Here is an 18715-nt window from a genome sequence, read left to right on the forward strand (position 1 = left end):
AAAATATTGAGAAAATATTCTCGCCGGAGAACTATCAGGGAACAGGGAAAGCCTACCCGCTACCCGGCTTCATGCGGCGCCGTCTCCTATGGCAACCGGGAGGAGGCGTGGTTAGAGTGTTAGCCACGCCCCTATCCTCTCCAACCCGAACAACGATTGGTCCGAAGGCGCGGCGGAGGCGCGGGGAGGCGGATCCAGGATCGCTGGTCCGGCTGGCCCGCGCCGCCATTTTGGATTGTGTGAGTTTCCGGGACGTTCGGAACGCGGCCTCTCTCTCGCTGGATTCCGCAGACCCCAGGCCCCGGCCCACATCCAAGTGTCAGGTTGGAGCCAGGAAGCGGCCCTGGTGGTAGCGGCGGCGGGGGCAGGATGAGCGCGGAGGCGGCGGACCGGGAGGCGGCCACCTCCAGCCGGCCCTGCACCCCGCCGCAGACCTGCTGGTTTGAGTTCCTGCTGGAGGAGTCACTGTTGGAGAAACATCTGCGCAAGCCCTGCCCGGGTGAGCGCGGCGCCTGCACCTGGGGAGCGGGACACTGCCACCGGAGCTGTTCGCCCGGTTTCCATCCGCTCCCCGCCTTCTCGGCCACGGAAGCTGCGGCCAGGCTCCTCGCTTGCCTTAAACATGCCCGGGTGGAGGTCAAAGAAAAGCTCGAAACAAAGGCCCTCCTAACCCCGGAGGGGAGGGCTTGGCGCTGTCAGCCCAAACCCTTTGGTCCTTTTTACGATTTACCTTTTTACTGTTGGGGTTTTAGAGCCTGCGAGGCGGGTCTTGTGGTTGCTTGGGTCGGGGAGGCTGACCAGACCCCTCCTTCACTGAACCCCAAGCTGAATAAATTCATGAAGATGGGGAGAAATCAGCTGTTGGATGCTGATCCTGACGCTAGTTATTATCTTAGGTTCTTATTTAAACATTTTGTTCTTCAATGAGGGGATTTTATTGACTCTTATTCCAAAGTTGGGCTGTAAATTAAAAGAAAATCTTTGAAAGCAGGAACTGCTGCACGTTTGCAAGATGGTTTTGTATAGTGATGATAATGATTAATAGCCCAGTTAAATGGGTGTGATGGGGGCGGAGGAGGAAAACTCCAGGTATTCTCAAAAAAGGTATTGGCACCAAAAGGTAAGTTCCTCGGATAACATTTTTCTAAATTCAAGTCTATATATGGCTTGTTCAGTCTCGTAGACTGGCCTTAACTGATAGAGATCACTGTGTAAGAAGTTAGTGTACTTAGGCAGTTTTGCCACCTGTATGATGCCCTTAATTCATTCCTTTTGAAAGATACTTGTTGAGTGCTGCCAGGGTGCTATGCACTGTGCTTAATTGTTCATAGCTGTTACTCCTTTAATTTAATCTTCATAATGATCCTGTGAGGTAGGTGATAGTATCTTCTATTTTGCATTGGAGGAAACAGGTGCAGAGAGGTCACTTGATGGAGGTCCCCCTAATTAAGTGTCAAAATAGTAGTTCTAATACTTGTATCTCAGTCTTCTAATTGGCAGTGGTTATTTGCAGAACCAGAAATCTGTGACTGTTATGTTCTTCCCCGTGAGGTTTTTTTTTTTTTTTTTTGCTTTCTTCCACTCTAATCTGTTACCCTTCCTCCTTACCACTCTTCCTCATCTCCTTTAACCCCCAAGCACACTTCTTACATATGGGATTCCTTAGTCATTTTAACAGCACAGCTGTTTGGATTCCTTTTGTGGCAAAAAAAAAGAACAAACAAAAACCAATAGTGAATCCTTTTGTATCTTCATAATTAAAACTTAAATTTAAGAATTTATTTTCTTTTAAATCCTAGATCCTGCACCAGTTCAACTTATAGTTCAGTTTTTGGAACAGGCTTCCAAACCTTCAGTTAATGAACAAAACCAAGTTCAACCTCCGCCTGATAACAAGAGAAATCGTATTTTAAAACTACTTGCTCTTAAAGTTGCTGCACATTTGAAGTGGGACTTAGACATATTAGAGAAAAGGTATATAAGATTTCAGTGAAATTTCATTTGAAGTACTATTTAGATATCTTAGTTTATTTCTATATCTGCTTTTATGATATTGGCTCTTAGAACTTACAGACTGGGCGCCTTGGCTCACGCCTATAATCCCAGCACTTTGGGAGGCCAAGGCAGGCGGATTACTTGAGGTCAGGAGTTTGAGACCAGCCAGGCTATCATGGTGAAACCGCGTCCCTAGCTGGGCAGGATGCCTGTAATTTCAGCTACTTGGGAGGCTGAGACATGAGAATCACTTGAACCCAGCAGGCTGAGGTTGCAGTGAACCGAGATGGCGCTACTGCACTCCAGCCTGGGCGATAGAGTAATACTTGGGAAAAAAATAAAGATTATATGTTCTTGATAAAATATGCAAGTATAACATTACTTTTGATGTGGTAACTAGAGAAAATCCACACCTAAACTGTTGTAAATTTCTCAAGTGACTTTTACATATCTGAAGAAACTGAATAAAAATTGATAGATGTGTAATATGGATGATTTGCTATTGAATAATTGAGTTAATTTTACTGGTCATAAATCACTGTCTCCTGTTAAAACAGCTGATAAGAGTCAGTGCTTATTTGCTTAAAAATAAATACTTTCATGGCTGTGATTAGAAAATGATTTATTATCCCCTTCTCATCACAATATAAAAGAAATCCCTTATAGGAAGTTGGGAAAAATTCAAAAAATAGGAAATAATTGGGGGAGGAGAGAGTATTTTTGTAACATTTTCATGTAATTTTTGTTCTTTGTTCTCCATAGGCTTAAAGTTGTGATCATATCCTATATACTCTTTTTGATTTCTGGTTTTTTTCACCTACCAGTATCATGAATATTTCCCCTTTTTTATTTTTTGGAGATAATTCCTTTGTATGGATAATTTATTAACTGTTCCTTAATTGACAGTCATTTAGTTTATTTCTAGTTTTTCACTGATATAAATCACAGGACTTAAATATCTTTGCCCGTACAATAAATTTATCTGTATTTTGAGTTGGATTCTTAGGATAGCTCCTTAAATTGCTGGATCATGCAGTATAAACATTTTTAAGACACATGGATATTGCCAGATTGCATTCCAAAAGAGTTTATACTCACACCAGTAGTATTCAGAAATCCTCTTTTTAACCACATTCTTCAGCATTAAATATTAGAATTTTTAAAGTGTGTTTTTTTTTTTTTTTTTTTTTTTTATGAGATGGAGTCTCGCTCAGTCACCCAGGCTGTAGTGCAGTGGCACGATCTGGGCTCACTGCAAGCTCCGCCTCCTGGGTTGACGCCATTCTCCTGCCTCAGCCTCCCGAGCAGCTGGGACTACAGGCGTCCGTCACCATAAAGCATATTTTTAACCTAAGGGGGGGAACCTGTATGTTACAAACTGAAGAGACATCAACAGATAGCAATGGGTACAAAGAAGTATGGTATATATGAAGCAGCTGGAAAATTGAACACTGATAGGCTGTTTGACAGTAAGCAAGTCTAAATTTTTAGATGCGAAATTAATATTGTGCTTATATTAAGAGTTAATTTTTTGAGATATATTCTGAAATATTTATGGATGAAATGATTTGGGAAGTGGGAAAGAGTAGAGATGAAATAAAATTGGCCATCAGATGATAATTGCTAAATGATGGTACATAGGGGTTCATTATGTTCTGTCTACTTTTGTGTTTTAAGTTTTTTCATAGTTTTTTCATAATAAAAAGCTTTAAAAATCTTTTCGCATTTGATAGCTAAACCCGGAGATGTGGTTCCTTAACAAAGTAGGTATTTTCAGTGAGGATATGGAATTCTGCATGTATTTTGTGTTTCTTTCACAATTAACATGCAAACATGTACGTTTTGCTTCTTCCTTTTAAGTTTGTCTGTTCCAGTATTGAATATGCTGCTAAATGAACTACTCTGCATCAGTAAAGTTCCTCCTGGGACGAAGCATGTAGACATGGATCTGGCCACTTTACCTCCGACCACTGCCATGGCTGTACTTCTCTACAATAGATGGTAAATATTTTCAGAAACTCAGAATGCGTTGGGCAACCTCTGTTTTATTGCACTGTGGCTTTCAAGGGTATGCTTTTAATGGACCCGTTCTGTTGCAGGGATTTCCCAAATCTTGGGAACTGCGAGTCTGATGGTGGAGAAAATTTGTGACTGCATAGATGAAAGGCAGTCTGATAAAAATGTGGATGATTTATCACTTAATGCTTCAGATAATTTATGCAAACCTAAGGAGTACTTGAAAAAATAATTGAGATGACATTTATAAGTATGAAATTTTCTTTTTCCTGTCTTTTCTTCAGGGCAATTAGGACAATTGTTCAAAGTAGTTTTCCAGTCAAACAGGCAAAACCCGGACCCCCTCAGTTAAGTGTGTAAGTTGGTGGCTATGACCCTTACTTGGCCCTTTTTTCATTAGAGTTTTAAAAATATTTGCAAGTTTTTAATAACCTCTGCTATGGAAGAAGTAGAACAGGAATAGGAGGGCAGAAGGCCTGTGTGAAGGTTTGTTTGAAGGAGTTAGAGGGGCTGGAGAGTCAGGTAATGTGCTAGATACAGAGTTCTAAGAAGGGAAGTGCTTTAGGAATTGTGCCATTTATCTGAAAGCACTAAGGCCTTTTTTGTTTTGTACAGCTTTTTTTTTTTTGAGCTGGAGACTCACTCTGTCACCCATGCTGGAATGCAGTGGTGCGATCTCGGCTCACTGCAGCCTCCGCCTACTGGGTACAAGTGTTTCTCCCACCTCAGCCTCCCAAGTAGCTGGGATTGCAGGTGTGTGCCACCACACCCTGCTAATTTTTGCATTTTTTCGTAGAGACGGGGTTTCGCCATGTAGGCCAGGCTGGTGTCGAACTCCTGACCTCAGGTGATCCCCCTCCCTTGGCCTTCCAAAGTGCTGGGATTACAGGTGTGAGCCATGGCACCCAGCCTGATATTTTTTTCATTTTTTTTTTTTTTTTTTTTTGAGACGGAGTCTCGCTCTGCCGCCCAGGCTGGAGTGCAGTGGCCAGATCTCAGCTCACTGCAAGCTCCGCCTCCTGGGTTTACGCCATTCTCCTGCCTCAGCCTCCCGAGTAGCTGGGACTACAGGCGCCCGCCACCTCGCCTGGCTAGTCTTTTGTATTTTTTAGTAGAGATGGGGTTTCACCGTGTTAGCCAGGATGGTCTCGATCTCCTGACCTCGTGATCTGCCCGTCTCGGCCTCCCAAAGTGCTGGGATTACAGGCTTGAGCCACCACGCCCGGCCTATTTTTTTCATTTAATTAAATTGTCTTGAAAAAGATACATTTGTATGTGGGGAAATTAATATATGTAAATATTAGAGTACAGTTACAAAAGTTGATCATATCTGGAGGTTTCCTTTTTTTAAAATTTTTTATTTTTAAGGCTAATCAAGTGAAGCAGGGGGAGTGGAGGATGGAGTTTTAAACCTGATTCTTAATTTCCACATGGCAGCTTACCCACATTTGGAGCTAGAGAGCATAGTTTCTAACTTGATTCAAATGAGCTTTTGTTGTAAGTTTTGCTCTTAAATTGAGTAAATGAGACTGGGTGCTGTGGCTCACACCTGTAATCCTAACACTTTGGGAGGTTGAGGTGGGAGGATTACTTGAGCCCGGGAGGTTGAGGCTGCCACTGCACTCCAAACTGGTGACAGGGAGACCCTGTCTCAAAAACAAACAAAAAACCCAAACAAAGTAAATGAGAAAATACTGGTACATTAATAAGCGTCGTAATAGTTGACGGTTTTGTTTTTTCAAACATGAAAATAAATAACATTAAAAACACTCTTATTTAAATTGAACCTGACTTTCAAGAATGATTCTCTTAAGTTTTGAATTTTTTAGTCTTGAGAGTAACTTCTGATACTTTTGTTTTCCATTGTTTCTCTTTTAGGATGAATCAAATGCAACAGGAAAAAGAGCTAACAGAAAACATTTTGAAAGTGGTAAGTATTGGCATCAGTTACACAGTAACATTTCAGGAACAACTTTAGAGCAGCAGTTCCCACTTTTTTGGCACCAGGGACTGGTTTTGTGGAAGGCAATTTCCATGAAACCGGATGTGGTGGGGGGCGAGGATGGTTTTAGGATGATTCAAGCACATTACATTTATTGTGTACTTTGTTTCCATTATTATTATATTATAATATGTAAGGAAATAATTATCCAACTCACCATAATGTAGAATCAGTGGGAGCCCTGAGCTTGTTTTCCTACAACTAGATGGTCCCATCTGGGGGTGATGAGAGTGACAGATCACCAGGCATTAATTCTCACAAGGAGGACGCAAGATGGATCCCTCACATGTGTAGTTCACAGTAGGGTTTGCGCTCCTATGTGAATCTGATGCCCCCATTGATCTGACAGGAGGTGGAGTTCAGGCCGTAATGCAAGCGATGGGGAGCGGCTGTAAATACAGATGAAGCGTCTCTTGCTCACCCGCTGCTCACTTCCTGCTGTGTAGCCTGGTTCCTGGTACCAGTCCATGGCCTTGGGGACCCCTGCCTTTAAAGCATGTATAGATGTATCTTCTAATCTTGGGGACATGAGAGTTGTGAAGGTCTAAGTGCCGTGGCATTAAGGTTTTTACTATTAGGATGTAGGTAGTATTCTAAATCACGTGTAGACTTTCAGTTTTAATAGTAGAGTACTTTACCACTGATTGATTCTATTTTTGACTATTTCATGATACATTAGTAGATATGAGAAACTGATTTTACAGATGATGTCTTTATAGTCTTTTGTATTTTCCAAAAACTCTATGATAAACATGTATAGTTTATAATTTAAAATTACTTTTATAATAGCAGTTTATTTTTATTTTTTTTATTTTACTTTTTTTTTATTTTTTTGAGACACAGTCTTGCTCTGTTGCTCAGGCTGGAGGCAGTGGTGTGATCTCAGCTCACTGCAACCTCTGTCTCCCGGCTTCAAGCAATTCTCCTGCCTCAGCCTCCTGAATAGCTGGGATTACAGGCATGTGCCACCACTGGGCCCAGCTAATTTTTTGTATTTTTAGTAGAGACGGAGTTTCACCGTGTTGGTCAGGGTGGTCTCGAACTCCTGACCTCAAGTGATCCGCCCACCTTGGCCTTCCAAAGTGCTGGGATTACAGGTGTGAACCACTGCTCCTGGCCTAGCAGTTATTTTTAAATTGATCTACATAATGGAAAATTAGAAACCTGACAGTTTCTGTAATTTAGAAATGATTTCTGTAATTAGCACCAACAATGTTCCAGATTACCATGTGAGGTATAGGGGCTGGGTGAGGAGAGAAAAAGGTAAGAAATGATCTGTATCTCACTATAGCAAATATGCTGTAGTATTTTGAATGTGGAAGCCAAAGCCTGTATCATTTCATTGTTATTATCTAGTTCCTAATAAAATGGCTGGCACAGTGAAGCATAGACATTCCTTGAATAAATCAAGTGGAACAATGCAAGTTTTTTCTTTTTTAGACAGGGTCTGACTCTTTTGCCCAGGCTACAGTGCAGTGGCCTGATCTTGGCTCATTGCAACCTCCACCTCCCAGCCTCAAGTGATCCTCCCATCTGTGTTTCCAGTAGCTGGGACTACATGCATGTGCCACTGCACTTGGCTAATTTTGGTATTTTTTGTAGAGATGTGATTTTGCCATGTCGTTCAGTCTGGTCTCGAACTTCTGGACTCAAGCGATCCACCCACTTCAGACCCCCCAAAGTGCTGGTATTACATACATGAGTCACTGTGTCCAGCTAAGTCTTTTTTTTTTTTTTGAGATGGTCTTGCTCTGTCGCCCAGGCTGGAGTGCAGTGGTGCGATCTCAGCTCACTGCAATCTCCACCTCCTGGGTTCAAGTGATTCTTCTGCCTCAGCCTCGCAGGTAGCACCATGCCTGGCTAATTTTTGTATTTTTAGTAGAGACGGGGTTTCGCCATGTTGGCCAGGCTGGTCTCGAACTCATGACCTCATGATCTGCCCCTCTCGGCCTCCTAAAGTGCTGGGATTACAGGCATGAGCCCCGTGCACAGCCACCAGCTAAATCTTTAAAGCGTTAACTTTTCTTGTTTTTTTTTTTTTTTTTTTTTTGAGACGGAGTCTCCCTCACTCGCCCAGGCTGGAGTGCAGTGGCGTGATCTCGGCTCACTGCAAGCTCTGCCTCCTGGGTTGACGCCATTCTCCTGCCTCAGCCTCCCAAGTAGCTGGGACTACAGGCGCCCGCCACCACGCCCAGCTAATTTTTTTGCATTTTTAGTAGAGACGGGGTTTCACCGTGTTAGCCAGGATGGTCTCAATCTCCTGACCTCGTGATCCTCCCGCCTCAGCCTCCCAAAGTGCTGGGATTACAGGCGTTAGCCACCGCGCCCGGCCAACTTTTCTTTTTTCGACAGAATATTACTCTGTCACCCAGGCTGGAGTGCAGTGGCATGATCTCGGCTCACTACAACTTCTGCCTCCTGAGTTCAAGCAATTCTCATGCCTCAGCCTCCCGAGTAGCTGGGATTACAAGTGTACACTACCACGCCCAGCTAATTTTTGTAGTTTTAGTAGAAACAGGCTTCACCATCTTGGCCAGGCTGGTCCTGAACCCCTGGCCACAAATGATCCTCCTGCCTCACTCGGCCTCCCAAAGTGTTGGGATTATAGGTTTGAGCCACTGCCCCAGACCGAAAGTATTAACTTTTCTACAGAAAAAGAGATACCAGTCTTTCATGTTTTTTATATTATCTTTTTCTTTTTTTTTTTTTTTTTTTTGAGATGGAGTCCCGCTCTGTCACCCAAGCTGGAGTGCAGTGGCGTGATCCTGGCTCACTGCAACCTCCACCTCCCGGATTCAAGCGATCCTCCTGCCTCAGCCTCCTGAGTAGCTGGGATTACAGGCGTGTGCGACCATGCCCAGCTAATTTTTGTATTTTTAGTAGAGACGAGGTTTCACCCTGTTGGTCAGGCTGGTCTCAAACTCCTGACTTCATGATCTGCCCTCCTCAGCCTCCCAAAGTGCTGGGATTATAGGTGTGAGCCACCGTGCCGAGCCCTCCTGTTTTTTATATTTTCTAACGTCACAATAGAAACTTATTTTCTTTCATATAAGGTAACTTTATTTCAACAAATTTAATTGTATTCTTGCTGTGTTAAATTTTTTTTTTTAATAGCTTAGTGTACTGAGCTACTAAATAGACTGTAAATATTTTTGGTTATTATAATCAGTTGCTATTTTTGTATTTTTTTTGTTTATTGATTTCTGTAGCTGAAAGAACAAGCCGCTGATTCTATTTTGGTACTAGAAGCAGCCCTAAAATTAAACAAGGATCTTTATGTCCATACGATGAGAACTCTAGATTTATTGGCCATGGAACCAGGCATGGTAAATGGAGAAACTGAGAGTTCTACTGCTGGATTGAAAGTCAAAACCGAAGAAATGCAGTGCCAGGTATTCATTTGATATTTAATTTATGTAGGGCAATTTTTTGGTAAAAATTTTTTTTTTTTTGAGACAGAATCTCACTCTGTCACCCAGGCTGGAGTGCAGTGGCGCAGTCTCAGCTCACTGCAAGGTCCACCTCCTGGGTTCACGCCATTCTCCTGCCTTAGCCTCCCAAGTAACTGGGACTATAGGCGCCCGCCACCACGCCCGGCTAATTTTTTTTGTATTTTTAGTAGAGACGGGGTTTCACCATGTTAGCCAGGATGGTCTCCATCTCCTGACCTTGTGATCTGCCCATCTTGGCCTCCCAAAGTGCTGGGATTACAGGTGTGAGCCACTGCGCCCGGCCTTGGAAAATCTTAATATGAGATCATCCTCCTATTTTTAGTTAGAATTTATTTCTGCCTTTGTCTCTTAAGATGCTATTAAAACTGCATTGTATTAAATTTATACATTTATAAGAATTGACATTTTTCTAAAAGAAATGGAAGGGAAATTTTATGTCGTCTGTTGTCTCTGAAATAGTTTCCGGATTGTGTTTAGGAGACAGAGTTTAAGTACTGAGAATACAGTTATATGTAATTGATTTACAGTTCATTCATATGATTAGAAATCTAATAGACCAGAAGAAAACAAGAACTAATATTGTGCTAGACTTTGAAAAATCTAGACCTCAAGAGATAGTGTCTAGCTTTTCAGGGATCTTAAGTTTGCTCGCTTTCTCTAACTCTGGGCCCCTAGTTCCTTTCACAGCTTTCAGTTGATGCTCGTTGTCACATATTATATTATGTGTTTATGTCTTCTTTTTCCCTACTGGATTATGAACTCCTTGACATCTTTTTTTTGTATGTTCTGTGTCTTACTTTCTATAATAGGACCTTTAGTAAAATGAAAATTCTAAAGTATTCAGCAGTTGCCTAGAGAGGGCTACTAGGATTGTACCTTCTAAACTGTATCATCTTTCCTTATTCGTATGAGTTAGCATGGCTTCTTTGATCACTAATTCTTTTTCTGGAAAGGGGTAAAAATAGTAATGACAGTTTTGGGAAGGTGCCTTTGCAGATTAGCTATTTCTAGAGCTAAAGGTAATCATTTATTCAAGGCCTGATGAGCTGGAGTTTGCAGCAGTAGTAAGAGTAATGAATTGATACTTCGTAACCTTTTTTTTTTTTTTTTTTTTTTTTTTGATAGAGACAGGGTCTCCCTATGTTGTCCAGGCTGGTCCCGAACTCCTGGGCTCAAGGGATCCCTCCCACCTAGGCCTCCCAAAGTGCTGGGATAACAGGATACTTGGTAACCTTTTAAAATCACTGATGAAACTTGCATATAGGAGTGTTACTGGTACTTAGTATCTCATAATCTTTCAGAACCTGTTTAAAAGTGTTGATGACACTTCTGATTTTCACAATATGGTGGATGATACAACCTGAAATCAAAACTCCTATAAAACATCTGTATGTGCTAGCTGAGTGACAATTCCTGTGTTTTGAAAGGCAAATTAGTGGTAACACTCATTCCCTGGCATGATAATTTTTTTTTTTTTTTGAGATGGAGTTTCGCTCTTGTTGCCCAGGCTAGAGTGCCTCATGTCATGATCTCGGCTCACCGCAACCTCCACCTCCTGGGTTCAAGTGATTCTCCTGCCTCAGCCTCCCAAGTAGCTGGGATTACAGGCGTGCACCACCTTGCCTGGCTAATTTTTGTATATTTAGTAGAGATGGGGTTTCTCCATGTTGGTCAGGCTGGTCTCAAACTCCCGACTTCCGGTGATCCACCCGCCTCAGCCTCCCGAAGTGCTGGGATTACAGGTGTAGTCACCAGATCATATTTAAAGTAGGTTCTTTACAATGCTAAAATTTACCTTAGACTTAAAAAGAAAAATTGTTATTTTTTTCCCAGTGAAACCAGGCCTTATTGACCTTCAGGGCAGCTTCATTATCAGGCTTTTTTGTTTTTACAGTAAATCCATTGACCACTTCTTAACCTCTAAACTCATTGTAATGGCTAGTCAATTGCTAGAGTAATACTTGAAAATATCTTTTTGGTATTTTGCAGTCTATCTTTGCCTAGAAAGGGGAATTATATATAACTATAGTAAGTACGCATATATGTGCATGGGTGTGTGTGTGTGTGTATGTGTGTATTTTTTGCTCTTTTAGCATCCCTATGCTAAATGAGGAAACTCTCTAGAATGAAAATCAGCCAAGGGAAGCCGAGATGAGCAGATCACCTGAGGTCAGAAGTTCTAGACCAGCCTGGCTAACGTGTCAAAATCCTGTTTCTACGAAAAACACAAAATTATCTAGGCATTGTGGCACGTGCCTGTAATCCCAGCTACTCTGAAGGCTGAGGCAGGAGAATCGCTTGAACCCGGAAGGAGGAGGTTGCAGTGAGCCGAGATCACACCATTGCATTCCAGCCTGAGTGACAAGAGTGAAACTCCATCTCAGAAAAAAAAAAAAAAGGCCAAACATGTAGTGTGGACTAAATAGTGCAAAGCAATGTTGTAGAAGCTAAGGAGAGTTAACCTGGTTTCATTGAATTGGACAGAACTGTATTTATAAAGCATATCAGTGAAGAGTGGTTTCATGATGAATACCAGGCATGATCATAGCTTAGGAGTTTGGAAGAGGAGTAAGTATCTGTTGCCAAAGGTTGGTTTGGTGGTATAAAAGGAGTAAGGGGTGTGGAATGAAGCATATTTCTAGGATCTCATGTGAATGGGGACTTGGGAAGGCTGATGTGATTAAAATAGAGCACAGTAGAGAGGTTTGGAAAGAGAGATCAGGCCAGATTCTGAGATCCTTAGAGATCAAGCCGAGGAGTTTGAACTTTCTTCTGTTTTGGGGAATAATTGAAGACTTCTTAGTCAGATTAAGAAGACTTGATCTGTCAGCCATGTGTAGAATAAATTCAAGTCAGAATATTACGAGCTTAGGAATCTGAGTTCAAACTTTGGCTGTTCCACTACTTGGTTATATGCTTTTCATGTCACTTTCTGGGCCTTTGTATTCTTATCCATAAAATGGCCAAGTTGAACTAAATAATCTGAGTCTTTTGAGGTTTGCATTCGGTAATTCCGGGTGTCAATATAAGCTTTTTGAAAAACATACAAATTATTTTCTTTTTTGCCTAGTGTCCACATCTTACATACAAATTCTGTCATAGAAACATACGACTGGAGAAGTTTTATAGTTAGCATTCAATTCTCAATTTAACCAGTATGTTATGGTAGATGTGCACCATCTTCACTTTTGAGGGGCTCCTCAGCTTTTTTTTTTTTCCCTCTACTGTGTGATAAGAATTCCCGTTCTTTTCAGACTTGCAGGAGGCAGAGCCTGCTTCTTACAGAATAAACTAAAAACTCCCAATACTAGCTTTCTCTAGCCTTATCTGGCTTGAGGGCCGGCATATCATGTAAGTTTCACAAACAGATGGGTATGCTTCTTTTAGACTGAATCAGGAGCTAGTCCTAGTAAGTCATAGCATAGAGGGTGATGGAATCCATTGTGGTGGTGGGTAGCGATAACAGTGACAGTAAAATCTAGTTTCCGGGGACAGCACTTGCAGGAGTGTAGCTGCTGCTTTCAGGGTCTGGTCCTGGTGGCTGCGGGTGACAGGAGCTGTGGAATCTACTGTTGAGATTCTTCACTAGACTAGTGTTGGCTGTCATCCTGACTGCATGCCTCCCCTGCCCTTTTTTCTAGACAGATTCTTTAGCCTTTTTAACAATTCTGTAGGCGACCTAAAATCTACTCAGTAAATCAATATTCTGCTTAAATTGACCAGAGTTGGTTTATGTTGCTTGTGACTAAGAACACTGATGGCAGCACCGCTCCTTGGAATATGTATTTTTTGTGTGTGTCTTTTCTTCTGTGTTTTCCTGAGATACAGTTTTGGTTCTGTCAGCTCTTAAGTACCTGGGAAATTGTTAAGCAAATCGGTGTTCATTATTATTTCAGGTGTGCTATGATTTGGGCGCAGCATACTTCCAGCAAGGCTCCACAAATTCAGCTGTCTATGAAAATGCCAGGGAAAAGTTTTTTAGAACCAAAGAACTAATTGCAGAGGTAAGTCCAGTCATAATGGGCACTTAATATTCAGTTCTTTAAAACATCTATACATTTTTTTGGCTTTGATTTTTCTGATGATACAAACATGTTCATTATTATAAATGTGTGAAGTTCAAGAAAGTACTAAAACTGGTTTTTAAAAATCTGTAATAATATAATCTGGAAATATAACCCCTTTTATAAATCTAGTAAATTTTCTTCCAGTTTCTTTTCTCTCTGTTTTTGTGCAGTTAAACTCATATCGTAGATACTCTGTATCTTGCTTAAATCTTTGACTAGGTATTATACATGTACCATGTTATGGGGAAGTACTAATTTCCCTTATGTTTGGGCATTGAGGTTGTTTATTATATAGCTGCAATATTTGTACCTTGAAGCCTAAATGTTTCTTCAGATTGCAGATGCGTTTAAGTTCCTACAGTTATTACCATGTCAATGGTTATTTATTTTTCTGAGGCTATAATTTATCAAACCAAATTACTTTCTAGGTAAATTTCTCACAGGGCACTTCAGTTAGCAGTGAGTTTTTAACAATTTTTTTTTTTTTTTGCTAACCTGATGCGTGAAATATAGTATCTTTTATAAACTTGCCTCTCATTAATTCCTAATATGGGTAAACATTTTTACTGTGTTTTTCATTTGCATTTTTCTTTTTATGATTCAGATGACTGAATTGTAAAGTATATATATATATAGCTAGGTTTTTGTATGCCTGGTGTATGGAAAAATTCCCACTTCAATCTGCTATTCTTAGTAGAGATATTGATTAAATACCCTAGAGGTTTAAGTACTCTAGCTATTCTAGATAGACCTGTTAGAAATCCCCATTTTACTTTGCCTAGGAAATTCATCTGGTTTCTAATTTTACGGCATTTCAGGTATAGTAATTTAATATTACATATTTTTTCAAACTTTTTTTTTTAAATCCTGTTTGGGTAGAAGCATTTCTGTTCTTCCCAATTGAGTGATGATTATGCTTTCTTTGCTGTCTCCTTTAAATCTCTGCTGGTATATGTCTTTTAAAACCTTTAAGCTTGTTTTTAATGTTAGCACTCTTTGTTAATGTCTTGTCATACCTACTTGGTATGATAATCATGTCCACCTTTTGTATGTTGACCTGAAAACTCTAAGCTTCAGCAAACTTTCTTTGTAAAGGGCCAGTTAGCAAATATTCTAGGCTTTCTGGGCCACATTCAGTCTCTAGTGCATATTCTTACTATTTTTTTGTCCCCTTTGCGTAGTTTACAGCCTATAAAAATTGTTCTTAGCTCAAGAGAGACAAAAACAGACAATAGACTGGATTTGGCCTATGAGCAATAGTTTTTTGACCCCTGTTCTAAACCTTTAACCTTTTGTTTTTTAATTCCTCCAGTTTTAAATTTTTCTCTCTTTTTTTTTCTGAGATGGAGTCTCGCTTTGTCACCCAGGCTGGAGTGCAATGGCGCCATCTTGGCTCACTGCAACCTCCACCTCCCAGGCTCAAGCGATTCTCCTGCCGCAGCCTCCCGAGTAGCTGGGCCTACAGGTGCCTGCCACCATGCCTGGCTAATTTTTGTATTTTTAGTAGAGACAGAGTTTCACCATGTTGGCCAGGCTGGTCTCGAACTCCTGGTGATCCACCAGCCTCGGCCTCCCAAAGTGCTGGGATTACAGGCATGAGCCACTGTGCCCAGCCCGGCTTGAATTTTTCATTAGCATTTCCTTGTACTGTTAAAATATGCTAAGGGGGTGCTAGACTATTGTTTATATTACATGAATGGATAATGGTATATACCTCTTACTTTACAGATAGGTTCATTATCTCTTCATTGTACCATAGATGAGAAGCGGTTAGCTGGCTATTGTCAAGCATGTGATGTTCTTGTACCTTCTTCTGACAGTACATCTCAACAGTTGACTCCATATAGTCAAGTCCATATTTGTTTGAGATCTGGCAACTATCAGGTAAGATGTATGAGGGGGATGCAGTGAAGTTTTGGAAGCCAGACAAAACTAAGTTCAAATCCTCGCCCCACCCATTTACCAGTTATGCCTTTTGGGGCACGTCATTTACACTGTCAGACTGGCCTGTAACATAATGGTAATAATTATCTCATTTCCTAAGATTCTTATGCAAATCTAGTGAGAGGCTGGGCGCGGTGGCTCAAGCCTGTAATCCCAGCACTTTGGGAGGCCGAGACGGGCGGATCATGAGGTCAGGAGATCGAGACCATCCTGGCTAACATGGTGAAACCCCGTTTCTACTAAAAAATACAAAAAACTAGCTGGGCGTGGTGGCGGGCGCCTGTAGTCCCAGCTACTCAGGAGGCTGAGGCAGGAGAATGGCATGAACCCAGGAGGCGGAGCTTGCAGTGAGCTGAGATCCGGCCACTGCACTCCAGCCTGGGCAACAGAGCAAGACTCCGTCTCAAAAAAAAAAAAAAAAAAAAGAAAAGAAAATCTAGTGAGAAGTTATAGTTCATAAATTCTAAGGCAAAGCATTCTACAGATGTTACTTCATCATTGCTGTTATCTTAAAGGTATAGAGTTGACCTATTTTAAATAAATTTTGTAAGAAATGCTTGTAAGCAGAACTTTTAACATTTAAAAATTACAGGTAGACAGCTTTTAGTTGTGTGTGCGTTTGTTTAGCAGCTGGGATTGTTGGCTGCTAAGATATTAATAGCTTTTGGTTTTACAAAACATTAAGTCTTGTGTCTTTTGGACATGTGGCTTGTAGCCCAGCCTTATTAGTCCTTCCAAATAGTAAGACTGAAGGAGAAAGGGAGCACAGTGAACACGGCAGTTGTTCTGGTGGGTTTGGATGGTCTGTTAACAAAAACAGCCCATCTGGTCTTGAGCCTCCTCATCATCTTGGTTTGGTTCATGAAAAGGCCTTAATGAGTCTCTTCAGACTTTTATTGACACCCCCTCCCCCCACCCCCCACATACCTCTGGGTGTTTATCTTCAGTTTTGTTATGAAAATAACTGGGAATTAGAATTGTGCTTTTAAAGTCTTTATTGGAAAGCCTCCATTCTAGAGAATAAACAGTGCATTCATTCATGTTTAACTCAAAATAGGAATCATGAAATGATAAAGCCTTAACTTACTTTTAGTTTTGTGTCTCTAATTGGGTATTATTCCAGCTTTATAGTTCTCTTACTTAGGGTTTTTTTGTTTTTCACAGAAAATAGATGAAGAGAGGAAACAAGATGGCACTTCTTTCCTCTGTCTTTGGCCCTTTTTAAAAGTATTGCTTTGTCCTAGGAAAGAAAATTAAACTTTCTTAAAGTTTAATTACCGATGTAAGTGAACTTAATAAAGGCTAGAGCTCTTTCAGTTACATCTCCCTAGTAAAGGTTTATGAAGGGTGAGATCAATTATCATAAAATACAGTTTATTTAACAAGTTGGCTGGGTGTGGTGGCTCACACCTGTAATCCCAGCACTTGGGAGGCCAAGGTGGGAGGATCGCTTGAGCCCAGGAGTTCAAGGTTGCAGTGATCTATGATAGCACTGATACACTGCAGCTTGGGTGACAGAGCAAGACCCTGCCTCAAAAACAAAAAACCTCACTGGAGTGGTTAAACTTGTGCCAACAAGACCTTAGGAATATCATCCAGAGAAAAGCACATGTTACTGTGACTTTAATAAAGTTCCAAAATACGAAAATCAGAAAATAGTGTAATGGGTAGCTAAGAAGGGGAAAATAGCAATTTTGTTGCATCTTTGAGATTCATCACTTATACATTCAGGAGTATGGTAGAAACTGTATTTCTTCAAATGGGATTGTGTTTTCATGAACTCTGTGGGTTTTGTTTAGTGCTGAGGAAGTAGTAGTTGAGCAGCTATAACAGGTGTGTTTTCTCACACTTGCGAAGCTGCTGTGTTGCTCCTGTGGAGCCCTGCCTTGCTCGTGTTTTGTTACGGAGGTGAAGCTAGTGGTTGCTCCATAGTTTCGAAACCACTTATGTCAGTACTTTTCTGGTAGTGGCTGATTAGTTTCATTTTCAGAAATCTCCTTTCCCCCTCCTCTCACCAACACCCTTTCTTTCTTTTCTACTCTTCCATTCTTGAGAAGTAGCTAAGAAAATGTCAGTATGTTATAATGTGGGTATTTTTTGTAGTTCACAGATAATATATTTTAAATCATTTAAATTTATTAGAATCACTTCTTAGCATGTTTTTTCAGCTAAATTTTTAAATTTGTTTGTTTGTTTGAAACAGAGTCTCACTCTGTCACCCAGGCTGAAGTGCAGTGGCGCGATCTTGGTTCACTGAAATCTCTGTTGCCCAGGTTCAAGCGATTCTCCTGCCTCAGCCTCCCAAGTAGCTGGGATTACAAGTGCCTGCCACCGTGCCTGGCTAATTTTTGTAGTTTTTAGTAGAGACAAGGTTTCACCATCTTGGTCAGGCTGGTCCTGAATTCCTGACCTCATGATTCACCTGCCTTGGCCTCCCAAAGTGCTGGGATTACAGGTATGAACCGCCGTGTCTGGCCATATAATTAGTGTTTTTTAGTTTGTTTTATGAACTTATGCTTAGAGTATTAACTTTTTTTTTTTTTTTTTTTTTTGAGATGGAGTATCGCTCTGTCGACCAGGCTGGAGTGCAATGGTGCCATCTTGGCTCAAAGCACCCTCCACCTCCTGAGTTCAAGCGATTCTCCTTCCTCAGCCTCTCCAGTAGCTGGGATTACATGCACGCACCACGACACCTGGCTAATTTTTGTATTTTTAGTAGAGACGGAGTTTCACCATGTTGGCCAGGCTGGTCTTAAATTCCTGACCTCATGATCCACCTGCCTTGGCCTCCCAAAGTACTGGGATTACAGGCATGAGCCACCACGCCTGGCCTAAAATTTTTTTCTAATAACATAGCTGGATTGCCTCTTATTGAATAATTCCTTTCTTACCTCTTATTTTTGGTTTGTGATCTTCAGTTTTAAAAAAGGGATAGCAGGGCTGTTTTTGCCCTTAATCAAATTTTAAAATTTTAGGAAGAAAAGGTTTTCATAGTAAGATATTTTTGTGATTTTTTCAACTTGTATTTTCCATTATACAAAGACTTGTTTAAAGTAAAACACTTTACCATGATTTTTGAAATGGGTGCAACTTTATGTATGTGTTCTAGGAGGTAATACAGATTTTCACTGAAGACAACTTAACCTTGAGTTTACCTGTCCAGTTCCGACAGTCAGTCCTAAGGGAACTCTTTCAGAAAGCTCAACAGGGGTAAGTTGAAAAATTACTTTTTGATTTTT

The 18715-nt window shown here is 41.0% G+C and overlaps 1 protein-coding gene across 2 annotated transcripts in view; it reads left to right on the plus strand.

The window, feature by feature from the left end:
- Positions 1–208: 208 nt before the first annotated feature.
- INTS8 (integrator complex subunit 8) overlaps positions 209–18715 on the plus strand; it is a 57136-nt gene continuing 38629 nt past the window's right edge. The window contains exons 1-9 of one of the 2 annotated variants that reach the window (XM_023222898.2): positions 209–499; positions 1800–1974; positions 3856–3996; positions 4296–4367; positions 5890–5941; positions 9223–9405; positions 13362–13469; positions 15261–15416; positions 18586–18686. In XM_023222898.2, coding sequence (XP_023078666.1) covers positions 370–499; positions 1800–1974; positions 3856–3996; positions 4296–4367; positions 5890–5941; positions 9223–9405; positions 13362–13469; positions 15261–15416; positions 18586–18686 — 1118 coding nt within the window. In that variant the 5' untranslated portion in view covers positions 209–369. The remainder of the gene's footprint in view (positions 500–1799; positions 1975–3855; positions 3997–4295; positions 4368–5889; positions 5942–9222; positions 9406–13361; positions 13470–15260; positions 15417–18585; positions 18687–18715) is intronic. The other variant, XM_023222897.2, reaches the window with a different exon arrangement.

The sequence above is a fragment of the Piliocolobus tephrosceles genome, chromosome 7 (assembly GCF_002776525.5).
Source record: "Piliocolobus tephrosceles isolate RC106 chromosome 7, ASM277652v3, whole genome shotgun sequence".
Lineage (NCBI taxonomy): Eukaryota > Metazoa > Chordata > Mammalia > Primates > Cercopithecidae > Piliocolobus > Piliocolobus tephrosceles.